This window comes from Bos taurus, chromosome 19 (assembly GCF_002263795.3).
Source record: "Bos taurus isolate L1 Dominette 01449 registration number 42190680 breed Hereford chromosome 19, ARS-UCD2.0, whole genome shotgun sequence".
Classification (NCBI taxonomy): Eukaryota; Metazoa; Chordata; class Mammalia; order Artiodactyla; family Bovidae; genus Bos; species Bos taurus.
In genome coordinates this window covers 24189026-24213836 of record NC_037346.1, presented here as the reverse complement: position 1 = coordinate 24213836, position 24811 = coordinate 24189026, and the positions used below count along the sequence as shown (strand labels likewise).

At 39.1% G+C, this 24811-nt stretch overlaps 2 protein-coding genes across 8 annotated transcripts; both read left to right on the top strand.

Annotated features, from left to right (window-relative positions):
* The first annotated feature begins 1146 nt into the window (after positions 1 to 1146).
* Positions 1147 to 16058, top strand: SPATA22 (spermatogenesis associated 22). 7 transcript variants are annotated; one of them, XM_059878193.1, is made up of 10 exons: positions 1171 to 1266; positions 1984 to 2062; positions 2655 to 2744; positions 3796 to 3924; positions 7418 to 7478; positions 7611 to 7706; positions 9124 to 9466; positions 10464 to 10596; positions 13011 to 13108; positions 15734 to 16058. In XM_059878193.1, exons 3-10 carry the CDS (start codon positions 2702 to 2704, stop codon positions 15923 to 15925), a joined length of 1095 nt encoding a protein of 364 aa, XP_059734176.1. In that variant the 5' UTR covers positions 1171 to 1266; positions 1984 to 2062; positions 2655 to 2701; the 3' UTR covers positions 15926 to 16058.
* A 6864-nt stretch (positions 16059 to 22922) lies between these two features.
* Positions 22923 to 23867, top strand: OR1E1 (olfactory receptor family 1 subfamily E member 1). Its single transcript, NM_001390779.1, has one exon. The coding sequence runs from the start codon at positions 22923 to 22925 to the stop codon at positions 23865 to 23867; it is 945 nt and encodes a 314-aa protein (NP_001377708.1).
* Positions 23868 to 24811: the final 944 nt, after the last annotated feature.

The window sequence follows — 24811 nt, the reverse complement described above, 5'->3', positions numbered from 1 at the left end:
CGTGGGAGACCCTGTTTCGATCCCTGGGTTGGGAAGATCCCCTGGAGAAGGGAACGGCTACCCACTCCAGTATTCTGGCCTAGAGAATTCCATGGACTGTATATACAGTCCACGGGGTCTCAAAGAGTCGGACAGGACTGAGTGACTTTCACTCATACTCTTAGGACTTTACTAACAACCTTCCCTTCATCTCTGGGTGCCTCTGCACTCCTTCCCTTCATCTCCCTTAGTATCCAAATGGTCAGAAGACAGGGTAACAGCAAAACATGGTCTTTGAACCCAGACAGAAGTAGAATTATTATTCCTGGTCTCCAGTAAGTACTCAATAAATGGCAGCCACTGTTATTAAAAAGGGCTAACATTTACTGATCATTTACTGTGTGCCAGAACTGTGCATTTATTTTCTCTTTTAATATCTTCAGGGCAATTAAGTAAGTACTATCATTACTATTTTACTGAGGCAGGAAATGTAGGTTTAGAGGGGGTAACTTGTCCAAGATAAAAGGACCAGAGAGGGGCAGTCCAATAGCTGAGGGCCAGAGCCTGGGTCACTGCACCTGCCCTTTGTTCTCTGGGGTCCTGGATCTCTAAGGCATGTGCTGTTTCCCTTCCCAAGCTTGTGCAGCACTGGCCCTGCCTTCCTGAGCCGGGCTGTCTTCAAACCAGGCCTCAGCTCTCACAGCCCCCTGGCGATTCTAATGTCCCATCTGCTTGACCTTACTCTGAAACTCTGCCAGACCAAGCAAGACCCCTCTGACCCGGCTTTGAGGTCTATGGCCCTTGAGTTATTCTATTCTAGGCACACTTCAGGGAGCCCCCAGCATCTCACAAACTGATGTCTAGAACTTAAAAAATGACCTCGGGGTGTGGGAACGGGGTTGGGTGACCAGCCCTGGGCCCAACTTCCAGACGAAGCTGGGGTGAAGACTGGCTGAGCACCACAGGCAACCAGAAAAGGCTTGTCCCTCTATGGGTGAAAATCTAAAGAGGCAGAGCCTTCCCTATGCCGTGTACCCCACAGTGTGAGAACGCAAGGAGGGGCGCGTTCATGTTTCCTTGCTCGTGTTTTTCCCTCCTTGTCCACCGACGTGATGACGCCACGTTACCGCGCAACCAGCTGATAGCCTCTGCGCCTGCGCCGAAGGGGGCGTGGCGAAGTGCGCATGCGCACAGAGCGAGTTCCGAGGCTTTTTGGAGGCGGAAAGGGAGGCTGCTGGTTGTTGACTGGAGACTGGGCGACGGTTGACGGAGGCCAGGAACCTGAAGGTTAAAGTTACGCGTCGTGTTGGCAGTAAGGCCAAGCAGAGAAAGCCCTAGTTACCAAACAGACCCCCTCCCGAGTCAGGAGAGATTGTTGGAAGAGAACATGAGCCCTGACTGGAGCTTTGTGTTCTTCTCCACGAGGCGCCCGAGTAGGCCCGATGGCCTCGAACTGAGGCAGCGGTTTTTGGGGCGGGTGTGTACTTGGGTGTTTGCGCATTGAGCAAACTTTCTGCCCATCTATGTCACCACCTGCCAGAATATAATTAGGGTCCTGTTGTAAGCAGGGGTAGAGAATCCCTCAGGGTCTTCTGCCCCCGGGGCCAGTAGTCTACGGGAGGATGTGGTGCTTTTGTTTGCCTAAGTCTCAGTAACCGTAATAGTCCTTGCTGCCCCTTTTAGTTTTCAGGTGTGTTGCGTTGGTATTTCTGGGCTAGGAAAAGGTCGCTTAACTTCTATTTTGTTTCCTAGAATGGCGTCAGGAATATTCTCTAAAGGGCCTGCTATATCCAGGTTCAAGGCTAAGCTGTGGAAACAAAGCCGAGGCAGTCCCTAACCTCATGTTTCACAAATTTTATTTCTAAAAATGATAATTGATGCTATTTACCCCAGTATGATTTGCATTATTTCTCAGTAGTGTTCATGTCTCTCTGTCTCATGGGGTGGTCCTTGCGAGTGGAAGTGATCTTACTTAGGTTTAAATCTTAATTTTTCACAAAATAGGCAGGTGTGTATTAAAGTGAGATTGAAATATATGAGGCTGGACATGGAAAAAATTACAAAAGAAATCCTGTGGTAAAAGGTAAAAAACAGATCTTGTTTGACTTGGAATTACAGAAACAGAGTTGAAACTTATCATTACAGTTATTCTGGATATTAAGTGAAGCCTTAGTCTTTGATATTGTATAATCCAGAGATCTCAAACTAATGACTAAAGCACATGATCTGCATGGTGTTTTAAAGTGAGACAACACATTCTCACATGGCTAGTTCAGTTGTGTATGTTTCCTCCCTGGCCATGTAAGCATGTTTGCCAATATTGTGGTCCATTTTCCTCTATGTACATCTCGTTCAGAATTGTTCTCACGTTGGGTCCTTGATTCTGAAGTAAATTACGTAGACTCTGTGAAAATTCACATATGTTTAGGAAACAAGATTATAGCCACCCTAGTTTTAACTTCAAAACTAATTTGAAAAAATGTGTCATGTTTTACATTCTTACCTGGAAAGGGAAAGACTCTGTAGAGTGTTTATCAGGTTTGAAGTCATAGCTTTAAACCATAATTTCAGTAATTACTAGGCTGAGCACTTAATTTTGTTGTTGATACAATATGAGGTATCTGACTAAAACCTTCTTTCTTTGAAGGTTTAGTCAGACAACTTTATGTTTTAAGGTTGGAGTGCTGGAGAATAAAAATTAGAGACTTTGATATTGAAAGAAATGAAGAGAAACCTAAATGAAAATTCAACTCGAAGTACAGCAGGTATTGACTAACTTTTATTTTTAAAATTTCTGTAGTTTGTATGTAGCGTATATACATAGTGTGTGTGTATATATATATATATATATAGCCTATATAGATACAACTTTTTGTGTATATATATATATATATAGTTTGTGTAACATATAGATAGAACACTTTGGAAGGAACTTTTAAAAATAATGAACATATAGTCTAGCCTCTTTTTAGGTTGAAGGAAATAACTTAAGACAAAACACTTATTGGCTTAGGTGTAAGTAAAATCAGGTGTTTGTGGATTTGCTCTTGGATTTTCTCTTTCCTGGATTTGCTCTGGATTTTTTCTTGGATTTGCTCTTTAAAACCCTGTGTGATTGATTTGTTTTGTGCTTATTTGAAATATTTATGTGCCAGGGAGATTGTGTATATTACCATCACTCTAAGTCATTCTCAAGAATGATCCATAGAAAATATATATTACAGACCCCTGGAGTTCTTGGTGAAATTGCAGAGTTTTGACTTCCAAAGCAAATCTACTGAAATAAAATTTATGAGAGTGGGGTCTAGGAACTGGAATGCTAAGCATAATTACAGATAAATCTTAGTCAAACTAAAGTGAAAGAACCATGGCCTTAAAGGGTCTGCTACTATAGTCAGAGTGATTAGGATTTTGGAAAGCATAGGTCAAATTTTGGTTCTCCTTTACCTGTATTGTACTCCAGTTGATATGGTGATAAGCAGGCACAGGAGAGAAGTAAACAAAGCAAAAAGTGGGTTTGGAAAGGGTTGGGGGATGAGGAAGGAGATGCGAATTACTGCCAAATAAGAGGAATTAAGGTGATGGTAACATAGAACAAGAAAGGATTTTTTAGAGAGACAGATAAGGCTATTTTGGATCTTTAAAAGAGTATAAAAAGAAATCCAAATCTATATAAATATATCTGTAATGAATATAAAAGTAACATATAGAAATAGACAAATTCAAATAGTATACTATTATATACTAATAATTATTCTATAACTAAGGTCTGATTGTTTGCCTATTGTGTACTAATTTTTGGTACTTTCAATTTAGGCTGTTTGCCTGTACCATTATTCAATCAGAAGAAGAGGAATAGACAGCCGTTAACATCCAATCCATGTACAAATGATCCAGGTATCAGTAATGCTTCTGACAATTATGATTTCCCTCCTCTACCATCAGGTAAGAAAATAAAGTGAAAATTCTTAGTAAATAAGAGGATTATAGAAAATGGCAATTTCTACTGTATTATAATGGAAACAGAAAGAAAGTGTATTTTTTTCTTCTTTCCACTATCCAGTTATAGGGATTACTTGGCTCTTTCTGAGCATTCCAGCACAACAGTTAGAGTTTCCTTGTTTACAAGGGTGACTTAGCATTTAAATGGGGTATCTTAAATCTGGAGCCTTTGTTCTAGTGAAGTAGTAACTTATACTGGAAAGAGTTTTTTTTGTTCCTATTACAAAACACATACAGATATTATGACTTAAACATTTGGTGGTAAAGAATGGAGAAACTCAAGTTGCTTCAGGAATAAGGGTATGAATGGGAACACAGGAAAAATGGAAGAAAATAGAACTTAAGAAGGTAGAAGCCAAGGAATTTCTTGTGCTTGACCCTAGTCTTTTTTTCTCTTCTTACGTAATTTTTGCTTTGTTTCATTTGTTGACTTTTCACTGTTTCATCCAACTGGCTTCCTTTTAGCATCCACTGGTATGTGAACTAAGTTGCCTTTTCTGGGTGTTAACATAGCCTTTTAGTTCTAGTTCTCAGAGCCCATGGTTGGCTGCCCTCTGTTTCTCTTGATTCAAATTCTAGAGACTGTGAGCCTTACTTCAACTCATGTTTTTAAAAGGTCACTGAAATCATTTTTTTTAATTAACTAATTTTAATTGGAGGCTAATTACTTTACAATATTGTAGTGGTTTTTGCCATACATTGACATGAATCAGCCACGTACATGTGTTCCCCATCCTGAACCCCCCTCGCACCTCCCTCCCCATCCCATCCCTCAGGGTCATCCAGTGCACCAGCCCTGAGCACCCTGTGTCATGCATCAAACCTGGACTGGTGATCTATTTCACATATGGTAGTATACATGTTTCAATGCTATTCTCTCAAATCATCCCACCCCCACCTCCCACATAGTCCAAAAGTCTGTTATTTACATCTGTGTCTCTTTAGCTGTCTGGCATATAGGTTCATTGTTACCATCTTTCTAGATTCCATATATATGTGTTAATATACTGTGTTGGTGTTTTTCTTTCTGACTTCACTCTGTGTAATAGGCTCCAGTTTCATCCACCTTATTAGAACTGATTCAAATGCATTCTTTTTGATAGCCAAGTAATATTCCATTGTGTATATGTGCCACAGCTTTCTTATCCATTCATCTGCCAACGGACATCTAGGTTGCTTCCATGTCCTGGCTGTTGTAAACAGTGCTGCAGTGAACATTGAGCTACACGTGTCTCTTTCATTTCTGGTTTCCTCGGTGTGTATGACCAGCAGTGGGATTGCTGGGTCATATGGCAGTTCTGTTTCCAGTTTTTTAAGGAATCTCCACACTGTTCTCCTTAGTGGCTGTACTAGTTTGCATTCCTACCAACAGTGTAAGAGGGTTCCCTTTTCTCCACACCCTCACCAGCATTTATTGTTTGTAGACTTTTGGATAGCAGCCATTCTGACCAGCATGAGATGGTACCTCATTGTGGTTATGATTTGCATTTCTCTGATAATGACTGATATTGAGCATTTTTTCATGTGTTTGTTAGCCATCTGTATGTCTTCTTTGGAGAAATGTCTGTTTAGTTCTTTGGCCCATTTTTTGATTGGGTCGTTTATTTTTCTGTAATTGAGCTGCAGGAGCTGCTTGTATATTTTTGAGATTAATTCTTTGTTAGTTGCTTCATTTGCTATTGTTTTCTCCCATTCTGAAGGCTGTCTTTTCACCTTGCTTATAGTTCATTGTGCAAAAGCTTTTAAGTTTAATTAGATCCCATTTTGGAGAAGGCAATGGCACCCCACTCCAGTACTCTTGCCTGGAAAATCCCATGGACGGAGGAGCCTGGTAGGCTGCAGTCCATGGGGTTGCTAAGAGTCGGACACGACTTCACTTTCACTTTCACTTTTCACTTTCATGCATTGGAGAAGGAAATGGCAACCCACTCCAGTGTTCTTGCCTGGAGAATCCCAGGGACGGGGGAGCCTGGTGGGCTGTCATCTCTGGGGTCGCACAGAGTCGGACATGACTGAAGCGACTTAGCAGCAGCAGATCCCATTTGTTTACTTTTGCTTTTATTTCTATTACTCTGGGAGGTGGATCATAGAGGATCTTGCTGTGACTTATGTCAGAGAGTGTTTTGCCTATGTTTTCCTCTAGTAGTTTTATAGTTTCTGGTCTTACATTTAGATCTTTAATCCATTTTGAGTTTATTTTTGTGTATGGTGTTAGAGTGTTCCAGTTTCATTCTTTAATTTAACCTTATGGTTAGGCCTCTCATCTCTGAAATAATTAGCTGTGGTGGTTTGTCCTGGGAGATCTTAATGTTTACTTACTTTTTACTTCTGTTTGGAAGAAGGCATGGACAGTCAGATATTCTGAAATATACTTGGTACCTGCTGGTTATATACATTTACATTTTGCGGCAGCACATTTAAAATGCTTTAACAGGATTTTCTGCAACTAGAATTTAAAAATCCTTTAATATATATATGCCAGTACTTATTAATTTCATCCAGTGTGCAACAGTAGACCTTAATCTAATTTTAAATCTATAGTTATTTTGTTTTCTTCCACATTTGAGGAATTGAAAGTATGAATTTCATATTATTCTCATTTTTATAGATAAAAGGTTAAAAAATTCTTGTGGATATGTGAAAGTGGGCATTTATCTGGTAATCTGCTGCTATTTAAAAAAGTTCCTCTATTTAAAATATTTTATAAGTAGCATGAATGACAGATAATCTTGAAAAATAACCATTTGAGTTGCTGCATAGGTAAATGTACATAATCCTGAAGTACTGAACTTTTCAAGCTCTGACCAGGATTACTATCTGTCAGAGATACAACAAAATATCTTATCATGGGTAAGAGAGAGGACTAGATCAATGTTTTTCAATTTTTCTTCTTGATCCATTAGTAGTTTAGGAAATAACCAGTCTTTAAAAAAAATAAATAGAATGGAATAGAGTAAAATGGAAAATGTCAGTGTATATACATAGTAAGTAAGAAAAAGAATAGATGGTAAATTTGCTATATTCTCTCTCAAACACACACAGGCACTCACATACACACACACACACATGCTGTGTGTGTATATTTTCTGGGTTTTGATGTATTTCTTGCTGTTGGGTTGGGATTAAGAAACACTGATTACACTGAAATTTATGTTACAAAGTGTAAGATACTTTACTAGGATTGACTGTGGAAGATATACAGATTAAATACCTTGCTTGGAATACAGTGGGAAAGGGAGATATCTAAAAAAATTAGTAAGACACACTGTGACTAATTCCACAACAAAGTACTTTTAAAGAACATGTCCACATATTCAAGTTTTTTTCTCCTTCAGGCTTTCGGTTGCCTCCCCCACATACTAATTAAATATGAAAGAATTATTTCCCCCAAACACTACCTAACTTACCCTTACCTGTGTTACTTATATCTTTTGAGATTGGGCCTGGGAAGCTGTGAATCCGGAGTTGCCTCCTTTAACAAAAACAGTGAACACGGGGTATGTGAAAAAAATGTGTACCAATAAATGCATGTGTCTGTTACTGATTGATGTTAGTCTTCTGTGTATATTTTATATTTCTCAATTGGGGAACAAATTATTAATAGTTAATAAGATATATTTCCTTGAAAGGCAAATACCACATTCAGTTTCTAATTCCCTGAGAAGTCAAGATTCTCTATCTAAACCTATTCAATCAAATGCTGGGAGCAGCAAGAGTGATTGGAGGTGAGTCTACTTAAGATTTTTCTTATTCTGTTTCTTCTTCTCCGTCCCATCTCCTCCTTTACTCCCTTCTCTCCTCCTCTATCTTTTCTTCCTTTCATAAACAGAATTGACATTTAGGAAATTTCTATACTTAATAACTAACTATAGTGATACTAGCTATGTTTTATGAGAGAAGAGAACATGCTATATAAAACTTTAAAAATAGACAACTTTGGCATTGATTATATTTCCAAAGAATACTTCATGTTATAATGAAATTTCTTTAAATATTTATCACCATGAATTTATGATTTTGTCATTAATGTCTAATTGACAATAGGTAAAGAGTCAAGAATAACTGTATCTAAATGTTGGATATATTTAGAAATTGAGAACCAAATAGAATGCTCAATCTTACCCTAGTAAGATAGTCAGCTTCAAGGTAAATAGGATGGAATTAAGAAAGAAAGATGGAGCACGAAATGCATAAGCATCTGTTAAGATGGTGAGGGCCCTTGTCAGAGGTATCCAAATTTAATGTCTAAATAATGTGAAAAAATGAATAGATAGAAAAAGGACATGGATTGTTTTTTAGATTGGACTTTAGTATTCTTGGTTAGGTGGTAACTACTGAAATCGTTTTGGATTATTTTCCTTAACAAGGTTGGGTTGCATTGTTTGCCCTCTTGTAGTACTTGTGATATTTTTAGGAAAATTATATTCAGAAATAGATATTTGTGACTTAGGTTAGTTTTTTCCTGTGGAACTTTTACCTAGCCTGCTCTGAAATTATACTTTAAATTTTAGCCTCATTAGCATCACGTTCTGATTGGCAGGTACAACTCACTTAAGTTAATGAAGCTAGTAAAATGCTGAAATAAATTCATAAGTAAGACTTTTAAGCTATTAAGTAAAAGTACAAAATTTCTAATCAGACAGCTATCCACCCTGCCTATATCTATTTTCTTTGTGATTTAAAATCACTGACAAGCCATAGTTTAACTTTTGAAAAATTTATTTTGTAGAAAACTTAAAAATAAATGTACAAAAAAGGAAGCAAACATACTCAAAATCTTACTGCACTGAAAAAAAATCTTTCTACTTATATATTCTTGTATAGTTTAAAAATAAATTCTTTGGCACTTGACTTTGAGTTGGGTTCTCTGGATTTTGGATTGTCAGTAACTTGCTATGTGACTTTGGCAAGTTACTTCCTCCTTAAGATTCTGTTTCCTCACCTGAAAAGAGAGGCTTAATATATTTTAGGGTTGCTGTGATGATGTGTTTAGAATATCTAACTGGTCAGTAGTTGCAAAGTAGTTACAAAGTAGTACAAATTACCATATAAATGCAAATTAAATAATTAATAATTTTCTCTTAGTTAAGAAAAAGTATATAGAAACAAAACTGATACCAATTTTTAAAAATACTATTACAGCTACAGAGATGGCAACAAAAATACCAGTTTAAAAACTTGGGATAAAAATGATTTTAAGCCTCAGTGCAAAAGAAGAAATCTAATGACAAATAATGGAATAAATTCAGGTCCAATTAATTTGGGAGCTCAACAGCAGAAACAATTAAGAGTATCTGAATCTACTAACTTACCTAACCAAAGAGAAAGTGAAGCACTCAGACAAACAAAGTCATCAGAAATACCTGGCTCCACAATGAGAAGTCTAGACAAAAACAGCACATTGCAGGCATTTAAGCCCAATTTTCAACAAAATCAATTTAAGAAAAAAATGTTGGATGGTTTTCAAGAAGTAAACACCCTCAAGGTAAACTTGTCAATATTACTTGCATTTTTGTATTTCAATTAAAAAATGTGAGATAAGTATTTAGAAAGTTACAGAGATAAGAGCATTTGAAATCACTTCCATGTCATACATTACTGGATTAGCACAAATAGCCAGTTCTACTGGAGTAGATGATGTTTTTATCCAGTATGTTTTCTTAAAGGTTGTGAATGGCTGCTCTGTAAATAAATGTAATTTTGTTGTACCCATGAGAGGATGTGAGCTCAGGGTCTTCCTACTCCACAATCTTGGCCATCCTGCTCTTAGTTGATTTTTTAAAGTGCCAAAACATTCCTATCTCAAGGCCTTTACACTCACTATTCCCTTATTCCTCTGTCAACAGCCTATTTAAAATAATAATCCCTGTCTCTTTTTATCCTTTTATCCTGTTTTTTTAAAATGCACAGAATATATCAATTTCTGACATTCTATTATATCTTTATTAATCTTCTGAATCCCCTATTAGACTGTAAAATCTGTGAAGGTAGATAGGTTGTCTATCTTCAGTGTTGTTTCCTCATTAGCTATGTCTGGCACATGGTAGGTGCCAATAACTGCTTTTGGAATAAATGAATAAACGTGTCTGGATTCCCTCAGTGTGAGCACGTTAGGAAGAGAAACTGTATTTGACTTACCTGTGTTTGTCACAGAATTGGCACAAGATACTTTAAAAATATTTAAAGAATCAACAAATGAATGAGTAAATGAATGCTCATGTAAAATAAGAGATAAAAAGAAAAAATCTTAATTATCTCCAAATGTATTCTAGTTTCTTCTCCTTTATAAAGTACTAATGATGCTTTTAATTTAGGGGAGTAACTGTACTAAAATTTTCAGTAGTTCTTTTTTACATATTTTACATAGTATATTAACATATTTTGCACTTTTGCCTGTTATACGGACCTAGAATCTTTACATAGAAAGTGAATGAATATGATGAAAAAAATGACAGGTTTTTCTACTGCTGTGTTTTTTTCAGAAGGAAGCCTCATCATATCAGTTAAAGCTTAGGGAAAAAGATAATTCTTTAAGAATTATATCTGCAGTTATTGAAAGCATGAAGTACTGGCGTGAACATGTACAGAAAACTGTACTTCTTTTTGAAATATTAGGTAGGTGTACTACTTCAAAAATACTTCAGTTATATCATTTGGACAATCATTTTGAATGATTACTAGGAATACCTAGGGGTTCTTAAAGAAAAATAAAACTTTACAAAAGGAGATGATGGTTTTTTAGGATTTTCTTCAGTTCCGGTGTCTTCATTGATTTGTGTGACTTAAGATGAACTTGGTTATTCATGCTAGTATTATTCTAATTTGTAATGTTAAAACTGGAAAGAGTCTTACAAGTAATCTAGCTCAACCCTTGAAGTAGGTGAGGAAATGAGGCAAATAATTAAAATAGACTTGACTAAAAATCACTAAGTTAGCAGCAAAAATAAATCTAGGGACCAAGTCTCCTTATTCTCAAAGTATTCTTTCTACTATATTACCCTAAATCCAGTAGCAATTTCTGTGTAAATTAAATTATAAATTACATATCCTAAAAGAACATTTGCGAAGAATCCTTGATTGATATGAGTAAACACCCAACAATTAACTTATCCCTACAGTTTTCTGAATTAATATTCACAAGGGAGGAGAGTTTTATAGAATTTCTGGAATTTAATTTTACTTAGAATAAAGAGAGAAACAACAAGTAGAGATTCAAAACATTTCTTTCCATAGTTTAAATAAAATATTCAATTTAATTTAAATTATGAAATATTTTAAGCATACAGAAAAGTACAGAGACTATAATAAATATCCACATATCTTATCTTATAGATGTGTTTGAACACCCCATCTGTTTTTATTCTTCTCTAGATACAGTCACTATGGTATCTTGCCTTTCCATGCTTTTATAATTTTGCTCTGTACATCTGATTTCATAAATTTATATATATTTATTTATTGTTTTTGTGTGTTTTAAACTGTAGAGTTTACATTTTCATCTGGCATTATGTTTTTGAGATTTAACCATCTTTCTGTCCTGTCACAGTGTTAGCTTCATTCTGAGGCTCCAGTTATGGTCTTTCCAGCAGCTTCTGACTCTTCCCTTATGATATTAAGAGGATTATCAAAGTTCTCTATACCATACATTCTTCTTTACACCACATCGTCACATTCTTTGATAGTTTCTTCTGGTTGCTCTTTTCCAGAAACTAGCAAATGACCCTTTGCATGTCAACGTTTCTGACTGGGCAGCAAGACTCTCACTGTCACTCTGAACTCTGTAGCTGGGGAAGGGGATACACAGACTGGCTTACATTAGTCTCAGGTCACTCCTGGGTCTGGAGGTGGGGACACATCTAATCCAAATCATATAGCTAAGGATGGCATAGGGGAAATTTCCTAAAGGAAAATCTGGGTATTATTAGGGGAAGTGGAGATTGACCTCAAAACAACAAGTGTTTACTATCAGTACCCAATAGATGGCTATTAAAGGAATGAATAGTGGTCTCACTTGATAGTGACTAGGAAATGGCAGCCCACTCCAATACTCTTGCCTGGAGAATCCCATGGATGGAGGAGCCTGGTGGGCTACAGTCCATGGGGTTGCAAAGAGTCGGACATGACTGAGCGACTTCACTCACTCACTCTTAAGATTAAGTTTGAATTATCATTTGAATTTTATAAATGAAACAAATTTGAAAGAGGTTTAAGTTTTTTCAGTTTAGTAAGTTGAAGAGCTGAGACTCAATTGCATGACTTCTGATGCTAATTCAGTGTTTTTTCTTCATTAAATCATGATGTTTATGTATTATATGTGTGTATTTAATATGTGGACTTCCCTGGTGACTCAGACAGTAAAGAATCTGCCTGCAGTGCAGGAGACCTGGGTTCAATCCTTGGATCGGAAATATCCCCTGGAGAAGGAAATGGCAATCCACTCCAGTATTCTTGCCTGGAGAATTCTATGGACAGAGGAGCCTGGCAGGCTACAGTCTGTGGGGTCTCAAAGAGTTGGACATGACTGAGCAACTAACACACACACTGTTATGTGTGTTATGTAGTATGTAGTAGATTAGTCTGAGGATGTAACCACTGCATCAAACACATTCACAAAACTTCAGGGATTTCCTGGTGGTCCAGTGGTTAAGACACCGTTCTTCCGCTGTATGGGCACAGGTTTGATCCCTGGTCAAGAAACTAGGATCCCGCATGCTACACAGCGTGGCCAAAAAACTAGAAATATAAAAACACACAAACAACAAAGGAGAAAATTTCAGATGGCCAATTATTGTCAGTTATATTTTTGTTATATAGTCAGTTCCCGAGTTGGAGAGAGTCAGAAATTTTGTTTTCCTTAGAATAAAACGGTTTCAGAATATCTTTCCCTTTTAAAATGTTTTCTTAGTATTGTATAAATAAAACTATGAGAGATTGGTATGGGAATGGTTAAATATCAACTTCTCTTTGTTAAATTTTATTTGTGTTTTACCAGCACTAATTTTTTCCCCCTCTATTTCAATGTTGCTTAGCTGTTCTCGACTCAGCTGTTAGACCTGGCCCATACTGTTCAAAGACTTTTCTTATGAGAGATGGGAAACATACTCTGCCATGTGTATTTTATGAAATAGTGAGTATTTGTTTTAAGTATTCTTTGCAAAGCCTATGCCAACAAAACTTAGAAATGCAGTCTATAATTTCACTGTAGTAGAAATTCTGTTAACTAGTAGTGCTTTTGACATTTTGTTTGGTTCAATTCTGATGTTAAAATTGCTTATTTGCTCAACTGATATGGAGAGCTTACTATGTTATGGGGGCTATGCTAGATGCAGGGGTGCAAAGTGGAATATAAGTGGTAAATGGCCCTTTCTCTCAGAGTTTATAATCTCAGGTAGAGAGACAGACACATAAATATTACACTTACATAATAAGTGGTATGACAGAGATGTGTGCATGGTTCTATAGAAGTAGATAGGGAGGATAGGTGAGATCAGCAAAAGCTTTTTGAAGAATGTAGTAACTTATCTGACCTTAGATATATAAGGTCTAATAAATTAAGCCAAAGTGTTGGAAAGTAGGGGAAGAAGTGAGAGGAATGCATTCTAAACTGAGGGAGCAGCTCCTGTAAAGACATGAAGCACTGACAAAGCCTAGATTGTTCAGGAAACTGCAAACAGTTTACAATTACCAGGGTGTACGGTTAGTAAGTGACAGGGTAAGTTAAGGGTAGTCGTTTTGGGGGAAGGCAGAAACAGTGGGCTGGGATGTAGGGAAGAGGCTTGGTAACAAAGGAGAATGGAAACCTTATACAACTTACATACTTTGTAAAAGAGTTTGGTATTAGATCTGAAATTGAGCTTAATTCTGAAATCTCACTTGGATTCCAGTTTGTACCCCACCATTCACTAGCTTTATGACCTTGAGTGAGTTGGTTACACTTCCTGTGCATCAGTTTTCTAATCAGTAAATTGAGACTAATTCCCACTTTGAAAGGTTGTTTTGGATATTAGGTTATAGAATATATGAATGCATAGCGTCTAACACATAGCAGATGACAAGAAATAGTAATTGAATGTTATTTTTAGAATATCTTTGATGCTCATTATTTTTCTCTAGTCTAAAAAGATTTTTATTAAAGCATATCATATACAGAAAAGCTGTACAATTCTATGAAGTTACCACAGAAGTGAACATAACCAAAGTTAAGAAATAGAACATTGCTTTCACCCTATGTTTCCTTGTGCCTGTTCTCATTCACTACCTCTGTTTTCTGCATTAACGTAACAACTATTGTGACTTTTAATATCATAAGTTAATTCTGCTTGTTTTTGAACTTTCTATAAATAGTATCATATGATATGTCTGATCTCTTTCACTCAGTGAAATGTTGTAAGATTCAGCTGTGTTGTTGCATGTAGCTAAAGTTCTTTTATTTATGTTTCTATGTGATACAAATATAGCACAATTTGATTTTCTGTTCTACTGTTCATGGATGTCTTTTGGTGATTTCCAGTTTCTTTTGTTATTATGAGTAATAACTCTGTGAACATTCTTGGTGTGCACATGCATGCCTTTCTATTGTGTATATACCTAGAAATAAAATTGCTGAATTGTACTGCATGTGTATGTTCTACATGGAGTTGTTGCCAAAGAAATTTCTAGATGGTTATAAGAGTTTATGAACTCAATCAGCATAGGAGAGTTGTAGTTTTTCTTCATTCTTATCAACATTTAGTACTGTCAGTCTTTTTTAATTTAGCCATTCCAGTGGGTCAGTTTAGTGCTATCTCATTTCTCTCCAATTCCCTGGTGACTAATTGAGGTTCAGCACTTTTGTTGTTTACTGGCCAGTGAGATACATTCTTCTGACAAGTCTGTTCAGGTCTTTTATAATTTTTTTCTAATAAATTATTTGTCTACTGATTTGTAGGAATTTTTGAAAAATCTGTTCTGACTACAAGTTCTTGGTCTATTATGTGTATTGCAAATCTTCTCATACCCTGTGGTTTGACTGAGAGGTTTTGGAGCTGGCTTGTCTTTTCCTGGCTTATGAATTCTCTTAGGACATAGCTCTTTTGAATCTCCCAACCCTAAGCCTGGGGTGGGGGTGGTATGGTTCCAGAATCTCTTTTCTTTGGGGAACCTTGGACTCCATTTTTTCTCCTAGCCCTATAAACCCATAGAAGCTCTGCTCAGTGTATTAGACTCTTAAACTGCCTTGATTGTGATCAGCAGTTACCTCAGAGGGGGAAGGTATCCCCAGATATCAGGCCCATTCTGGACTTCTGTCCTCCCCCTAGTTAGGGTCTCTGCAGTTCCTCACTGCCGTTGGTATCTCTCTGATGTCTGGGAGGATATTTTAAAATAATTATTCCATCCAGCTATTCTAATTGGTTTTAGTGGGAAAGTTGGTCTGAACTAGCTTGTCTGCCATCTACTGAAAGAGGAACTCTGGCAGTCTAATAGAAGTGAGTATTCATGTGCTGATATATTGGGAATTATTCAGTTGTTTAAGAAGCAGCAGCTCACTTGCTTGTAAGAAGCCCTACCCAAATGAAGGTCTTTCTTCTGTAACAGGGCATCCATTTATGCCTAGCTATTATGTCTCGTCAGCAGGGGGGCCCTAAATGACATAAGGGAAGTAACGGCATTTTGTAGTGATTCGTATTTAGTTGATCATATTATTAGTTTAAAAAAATTTAAATTCAAATGGAGTAATAATGAACTTTATCGATATTTATTTTTTGAAAAACAGGATCGTGAACTTCCCAGACTGATTAGAGGCCGAGTTCATAGATGTGTTGGAAACTACGACCAGAAAAAGAATATTTTTAAATGTGTTTCTGTCAGACCAGCATCTGCTTCTGAACAAAAAACTTTCCAAGCATTTGTTAAAATTGTAGATGCTGAAATGAGATATTATACTAGTGTAATGAATGAAGTTTAAGTAGTGATGAAGGAAGTTTAAATAGTATAAATTAAGCATTTTCCTGTTATTGTTTAAATTATCATCTCCATGGTTTTTTTGGCTACTGTTTTGTGTTTCACTTGTTGAATTAAAATATTTAAATCCTTTTAAATGTGGGAAGAATTTTTGAAAAATAATTTTACTGTTTTTACAAAAGTGGTGGATTTGCTAAAGTTAAAAAACCATTTCAGATAAAAATGCTCAAAAGAATAGGAATAGGTAGATACTAACAATATGAGAAAATAATACATTTGAGTCAGACATTCCCACTGAAGTTAAGAACAAGACCAGGTGCCCATTGTCAGTACTGTTATTGAGCATTATACTGGAGTTGCTAGACTATGCAGTTCATTTAATTCAAATATTTAGTGGGCAAATACTCTATGCGAAGCACTATTTCATGTCCTTGTTTGTAACAAAGCAGTTAACAAAGTAACAAAAGTCTCTGAATTTATGGGATTTATATTCTGGGACCCATAGAATATTGTTAGATAAAATAGAAATAATTGGGAAATAAAAGAGAAATAATAAATATTGCTATTGGTAGATGATACTGTTGTATATATGGAAAACCTAAGAAAATCAACTAAGGAACTACTATAAAATGACATAATTTGGTAAGGCACCGGAATAGAAAACTTAATATGCAGAAATCATTAGTAGATGTTATATATATGATCTGAACCATTATTAGAGTGTAAACTGGATAATGATACCATTTAAAAAATATCTAAGACTAACCGCAATACTAAGTAATAAATGTGGAAAAATATGAAAACTTTAGAATACCTTCTAATGAGGGACACAAAAGAAGACTTGGACAAATGGAGAAATAACATCATTTTCTTGGATAGAAAGACAAAGATGTTGATTTTTCTAAGATTAATTTGTAACATGTAATTTTTTTCTTTCTGTATACAAAACCAAACACACACACATTAGCCAAATGAATAATAAAAGTTATGTATATAAGAAAATGAGACTAGTCAGGAATACTCTGAAAAAGAATAGTAGAAGATAGTTTTATCAAATATTATAAAGCCTTAAACATGTATTAGTTATCTATTGTTGCATAACCAATTGCCCACCAAATCAGTGGCTTTAAACAACAAGCATCTCACAGTTTCAGTAGGCCAAGATTTATGAAGTGGCTTGGTTGGGCAGCTCTGGCTTGGGTTTCTTAGGAGGATTCATTTCCAAGGTGGCTCATGCACATGATTGCCAGGTGGGTTCTTGCTGTTGGAAAGAGGATGCACCTTACTGTGGGGGCCTTCCAAAGGGCTGCTTAAGAGTCCTCATGACATGGTAGTTAGCTTCCCCTAGAGCGAGTAATTGGAGAAGGCGATGGCACCCCACTCCAGTACTCTTGCCTGGAAAATCCCATGGATGGAGGAGCCTGGTAGCCTGCAGTCCATGGGGTCGCTAGGAGTCGGACATGACTGAGCAACATCACTTTCACTTTTCACTTTCATGCATTGGAGAAGGAAATGGCAACCCATTCCAGTGTTCTTGCCTGGAGAATCCCAGGGACGGGGGAACCTGGTGGGCTGCCGTCTATGGGGTCGCACAGAGTAGGACACGACTGAAGCGACTTAGCAGCAGCAGCAGCAGCAGCAGCAAGCTTTCATATAGGAGCTTTTCTTCATTACCATCTTCCCCAAAGTATAGTCAGGTGTGATCAGTGATTGTAATCAGTCACTACTCCTGGACCCTGAGAGCATTTGTCCTAGAGAGGTCCTGGGTAATTGCTTTCTCTTTAATGAGTTCCTCCAGGATCCAGACTCCTCTGGGATCCAGGGCCCCTTAGGCCCAAGGATGTGCAGAATGGGAGATGTGAGAAGGGAGGTTTCAGACACAGGTGATGACGACAGGGGCAGATAGTGCCCCTTAGTGAATAAAGGGGAGCAGGATTTCAGGTCAGGGTCCTGCAGTCACCCTCACACACTAGGTAAGATTGTGAATGAGCTAGTCACTTAAGGTCCTTCCAACCTGAGGGTCTTGATTTCCCAGGTTATGTGATGTTCTCCAGCAGAGTTTTTCAGGTATGATAATCCTCCTGTTTACCTCTCAACTTACCATGATTTCTCCACATTCTAGAAATGATTTGACTGTTCACCAGTTTCATTAGTTTTTTTACTAATGATAGAGTGTATAAATATTACTATGTATTATAACTCATAAGATCAGATTATTTCAAAAGAAGACCTCTCTGCAGGTCAGGCATTTAATGCAATGGTCCATAACCCTTGACTACCTATTGGAATTATTTAAGGAACTTTAGGTGTCCCAGATGGTATTAGTGGTAAACAACCCACCTGCCCATGTAGGAGACATAAGAGACACGGGTTTGGTCCTTGGGTGGGGAAGATCCCCTGGAGAAGGGCATGGCAACCCACTCCAGGATTCTTCCCTGGAGAATCCCATGGACAGAGGAGCCTGGCGGGCTACAATCCATAGGGTCACAAAGAGTCAGACTGAAGTGACTTAGCATGCATGCAAGCAAGGAGTTTTAGATAGCAAACCCCTCTCCCCAGAGGTTCTGATTTATATTTACTGGGGGAGGGTGCAGTAATCTATGCTTTTAAATACAGCATGGTCCACAGACCAACAGAATTGGGAATCACTAGTCCCTTGGAATGCAAGGAGATCCAACCAGTCCATTCTGAAGGAGATCAGCCCTGGGATTTCTTTGGAAGGAATGATGCTAAAGCTGAAACTCCAGTACTTTGGCCACCTCATGCGAAGACTTGACTCATTGGAAAAGACTCTGATGCTGGGAGGGATTGGGGGCAGGAGGAGAAGGGGATGACAGAGGATGAGATGGCTGGATGGCATCACTGACTCGATGGACATGAGTCTCAGTGAACTCTGGGAGTTGGTGTTGGACAGGGAGGCCTGGCGTGCTGTGATTCATGGGGTCGCAAAGAGTCGGACACGACTGAGTGACTGATCTGATCTGAAGGTAAAATTTGTGCTCAAAATACAGAATTTTAGGCACCACAGCAAACCTGCTAAATCAAAATAAGCATTTAACAGGACCCCTGTGTAATTCATGTGTAAATTAATTTTTAGAAGCACTGCCCTTTGTGATTCTTACGGGCACCAAGGACTGAGAACCAATTCACCCGCTGAAGATGAGAGTCATTGCTTGTTAATGGAGCCACTGGTGCTCTTATCCTAGATCTCTAGCAGCATCTGCAAGTGCCAGCTCTCTGGTTTGTGATTTCTAATAAAAACTCTTGACACCAGAGATGAGCAGCACTGGTTTTCCAGGGAAGCAAAATTCTGGAAAATCAGGTGCATGAAGCCTAACTCGATGCTTTCCCCTACTGCCACACCAGCTAGCACATTAAGTCCACAAATAAAAAATTATTAATGTGGCTCAATTAAACAGCATCAGCAGGGTGAAATCCCAGCATCTGGAATTGATCTCTTTGAGGGATGGAACTTAACCATATTCCTAGCACTCCTTAGTTTTCTCAGCTCTGAGGCACAATCGTATCTGGAAAAAAATTGGAAGAAGGTCTCAGGGGTAGAAATTATCTTTATTCCTTCCTTTTCTCCCCAAATTACTTAACATATCTGTCACATTTAATTTTTTTTTCATAATCGATTTCCCCGAATCCTGTGGATATCAATAGAAGGAATACAGTGTGGGTGTAGATTCTGATTGTTCAGGCTGTCAGGGAATGGCTGTCAGGGAACTCTGCTCAGTGGTAGCCTGAATGGGAAGGGGACTTGGGGGAGAATGGATACATAGATATGTATGGATTAATCCCTTTGCTCTTCACCTAAAACTATCACAACATTGGTTGTTAATTGGTTATGTGCTGTGCTGTGCTTAGTTGCTTAGTCGTGTCCGACTTTGCAACCCCGTGGACTGTTGCCTGCCAGGCTCCTCTGCCCATGGGAATTCCCCAGGCAAGAATACTGAGGTGGGTTGCCATGCCCTCCTCCAGGGGATCTTCACAACCCAGGGATTGAACCCAGGTCTCCCACATTGCAGGCGGATTCTTTACCATCTGAGCCATCAGGGAAGCTGAATCAATCAGTTATAAAACCAAAACAAAATAAAAGTTTAAAAGAAAAAAAGAGTAGTGTGGTTGAGATAGTCTAATACTTCCATGAGTTTGAGGTTACATCCAGGCATTCTGTAAAAAAAAAGTAAAAAACTAGTGAGCTCTTGTTCTGAGAGGATTAAGTAGGAGTAGATACTCTAAAATAACAGGAGTTTTCTGTCTTGAAAGTTGGAGGAATGCATGTCCCATCCTGAAGTACAGCCAATAAATATTTCAAAAAATGAAACATTGGCTGCAGTCAGGCATTATTCCAGATGCCGGCACTGCTGCAGTCGTGGAGGCATATATATGGCCTTGCCTGCATGGGATTTACAATCTGGTGGGGAAAGACTGCTGCTGCTAAGTCTCTTCAGTTGTGTCTGACTCTGTGTGACCCAAAAGACGGCAGCTCACCAGGCTCCCCCGTCCCTGGGATTTTCCAGGCAAAAACACTGGAGTGGGTTGCCATTTCCTTCTCCAATGCATGAAAGTGAAAAGTGAAAGTGAAGTCGCTCAGTCGTGTCCGACTCTTAGCGACCCCATGGACTGCAGCATACCAGGCTCCTCCATCCATAGGAGTTTCCAGGCAAGAGTACTGGAGTGGGGTGCCATTTTCTTCTCCAGTGGGGAAAGACAGCTGTAAACAAATAATACCCCCGGGCGTCGTGTGCTATGGAACAAGCACAGGATGCTGTGGAAACAAAGCACTCGGTTCTTACCTGGTCTAGGCTGACAGGAGGGTTTAGCTGAGTAAACGGTGTTGACTTAAAAATAGTCACAACCTAAAAATTGAATTACGTTTTGTTCGGTGGGAATTTTTAGGGCTTTAGGCCCAGGAGACAGTATCTTAAGCGACCCTGAGAGAACTGCTCTGAGGAGGCGGGGATTGGGAGAAAGAATCAGGTTATATAGAAGTTTGCAACAAAGGGCAGGTAGTCTGAGCATTAAAGCATTTTTGTAGGGCTTCTCTGGTGGCTCAATAATAAAGAATCTGCCTGCCAACACTGGAGACACAGTCTCTGTCTCTGATCCGGGAAGATCCCACATGTCGCAGAGCAACTAAGATGGTGTGCCACAACTACTGAGCCTGTGCTCTAGAGCCCGGGAGCCGAGACTACTGGGTCCACAGGCTGCGATGACTGAAGCTAGTGCTCCTAGGGTCTGTGCTCCGCAACAAGAGAAGCCACCGCAGCGAGAAACTCATGCACCACGGCTAGAAAGTAGCCCCTGTTCCCCGCAACTAGAGAAAAGCCTATGCAGCAACGAAGACTCAGCACAGCCAAAAGTAATTTTTAAATAAAAAAGTATTTTTGTGAATTAAAGTTGGACACAACTGAGCGACTTCACTTTCACTTTTCACTTTCGTGCATTGGAGAAGGAAATGGCAAACCACTCCAGTGTTCTTGCCTGGAGAATCCCAGGGATGGGGGAGCCTGGTGGGCTGCCATCTATGGGGTCGCACTGAGTTGGACAGGACTGAAGTGACGCAGCAGCAGCAGCTATCTCAAGGAATTTAGAACTATGTATGGGAAGATGCAAGAATCTGGGCTCACTGAAATCATTCCTTTCTTATGCATCTTAGTTATCTGGATACACAGTGTCCTGTGATTTTTTCACATCTTGAGTTCTTCAGTGCTCACCATAGGGAGTAGCTGAAGCCTGATGGCTGCCAGGGCACAGGTATTGTTCTCCTTCCCGAGTGCCCTGGGGTGCTGGGATTACTGATGACTGTGACATCCTTGTTTACTGATATGGCAGGAAATATTCCATTTCCCAGGGACATGTAATATGCCTGATGGATAAATACAGGCAAACCAGGTGAAGAGGGAGCCAAGGGAGGAAGGTGCTAGGTAGGAGGACAGCAAGTGCAAAAGGATGGAGCAAGAAACTAACTTTTAAGTGCAGCCTTGGTGAGAGTGGGGTGTGTGTGTCATAATGGGATGAAGATGTGGAGGCAAGGGTCAGATCATGAAGCACCTTTTGGACTCTGAAAGAGCAGTGAGAATCCATGGAACTTATGAGAATAATGATCAGATTTTTATCTTAGAATGCCACAGTGTAAAGAGATTGAAGGGGAGTAAGTATGGAAGCAGGGAGATAAAGAGGCTGTTAAGTAATACAGACAAGTTCTAATGTTAGCCTGGTCCAGGGTAGTGAGGGTTGGGACAGTAGTGGATGAATTAGAGAATTGAGTGGGAGAATCTTATAGCACTTGGTAGAGTGGGTCCTGATAGTGACAGAAAGGAGAGACTGAAAGAAAACTCCTAGGTTTCTATCTTGGGCCTGGATTTCTTTTACTGAAGTATGATAGACCTGAAGGAGTGGGTCGGGAGAAGGGCAGAGTGGGGTCGGGAGAAGGGCAGAGTGGGCTCATGAATTTCATATGGGATCTGTGGATGGCTGAAGAGCCTTGTGGTATTCCATGGGGAACATGATCACTAAGCCAATGATGAAGGTGATAAAAGGCTACCCATGAGCTTTAGATGGTAATGGATGCCAAAGGAATATGTGCGTTCTTCCAGGCCTGTAGATATAAAAGTATGAGAACGGTATTTAGGAAAAAACCCAAGAAAACACCAATATATGAGAATGGAGAAGAAACCAATCAAAGTGACTGAGAATGAATGGTAAGGAAACAATCAGGAGAACCAATGTGAGCACATAGAATATAGAAGATGAGAGTGTTTTAGAAGGGAAATTAGAGTTAATATTCTTTTACATGCTAATTGATGAGGAATGAAGGAAAAGTCTTAAAAGTGGCTTGGATTTGGAGACGTAGTGTATTTTTGGTTACAAACTGTTACAGATAATGACAGTGAAATCAACCATTGACCACAAACTAACAGACATAATGTTCATTTTTATTCAGGTGTTTAATGGACACCATCATTTTCTCCTAAAGATACTGAACACAGAGCATGACAGGAAGAAATCAAACTATTGTCTCAGAGTTCCTCCTCCTGGGCCTGCCCATTAGACCTGATCAACGAGACCTGTTCTACACTCTGTTCCTGGCCATGTATGTTACCACTGTCCTGGGGAACCTCCTCATAATGTTCCTGATTCGACTGGACCCCCACCTCCACACACCCATGTATTTGTTTCTCAGTAACCTGTCTTTCTCTGACCTCTGCTTCTCCTCTGTCACAATGCCCAAATTGTTACAGGACATGCAGAGCCATGTCCCGTCCATCCCCTATGCTGGCTGCCTGACACAAATGTACTTCTTCCTGTTTTTCGCAGACCTGGAGAGCTTCCTCCTTGTGGCCATGGCCTATGACCGCTACGTGGCCATCTGCTTCCCCCTGCACTACACCACCATCATGAGCCCCAGGCTCTGTCTCTTCCTGGTGGTGCTGTCCTGGGTACTCACCACGTTCCATGCCATGTTGCACACCCTGCTCATGTCCAGGCTGCATTTTTGTGAAGACAACGTGATTGCCCACTTTTTCTGTGACATGTCTGCTCTGCTGAAGCTGTCCTGCTCTGACACTCGAGTTAATGAACTGGTGATATTTATCACTGGAGGGCTCATTCTTGTGATCCCTTTTCTACTCATCATCACATCCTATGCTCAAATTGTGTCCTCCACCCTCAAGGTCCCTTCTGCCAAGGGCATCTGCAAAGCCTTCTCTACCTGTGGCTCCCACCTCACTGTGGTGTCCCTGTTTTACGGGACAGTTATTGGTCTCTACTTATGCCCGTCAGCTAGTAATTCTACTGTTAAGGAGACTGTGATGGCTACGATGTACACTGTGGTGACCCCCATGCTGAACCCCTTCATCTACAGCCTGAGGAATAGAGACATGAAGGGAGCCCTGGGAAGAGTTTTTTACAAAAAGAAAACTCCTTTTTCTCTGTAATGATAGAGCTGAGATTTCTACACAATTGTATTCAGTAGGTATATTGACATTAAAATTGGGATATTAACCCAGACTTATGTTTTCCCCAATGGTCTTTTGGTTAAGTTACATAGCTAGAAATTGCCAAAGTAAAAGCTAAAGTGGAGATATGTAGCTTCGAAGGAGGAAACAGACAGAACAGGCTGTATCTTGAAAGCAGGACTCCATCTTGGGCCAGACTGTGGACTTTGAGCTATATGCCCAGTGTCTATGAAAACGACATACCAACTGGAAAACTGGACCCCTGGAAGGAAGAGCCCCAGGGCTCCTACCTAGACCCTCTGAAGAATGCCCTAAATATCTGTGTAACTGAATAGAATCATGCATTCTATTATGCTTACTGGAGTATGACTACAGACCTATTGATAATTGTCCATTGTCAACTACCTAGACTTAAGGCATATGGATCACAGGTTAACTTTGATATTATCTTTCTTTTCCTTTGTTCAGACTAGTTTCAGGGAATTTGAGGAGGTGGGTTTGAGCACGTACACATAGGGTATATAAGGTTTGCAGAAAAACTGGTTAGGCTCCTTGGCTAAGAGGAGACTCTGCCTTAGGCCCGCAGGTGTAATAAACTGCACTCCACTATCTGCATTGTCCTTCTGAATTTGTTTCCCGGAACGCGAGGCTTCAACAGCTGGACTCAAAAAGGGGATGTCAGTGACCTGCAGGCAAGGGCTTCCTCTTCGTTTTTCCCAAGTAATTCTAAGAAGCATCATTTAAAAAGTTCTACTTGATCTTTGTCTTAAGTTACTAAACAACTATTTATGATAGGGCCCTCGAGGGGTCTTATTGATAAGATGGCTCCTTATGTCAACCTCGCAAACGAATAAAATCACAGTGATCTGCAGGACTGACCAAATTGCCCTAATGGCATCCTGTTGTCTCACTGGCACCTATCT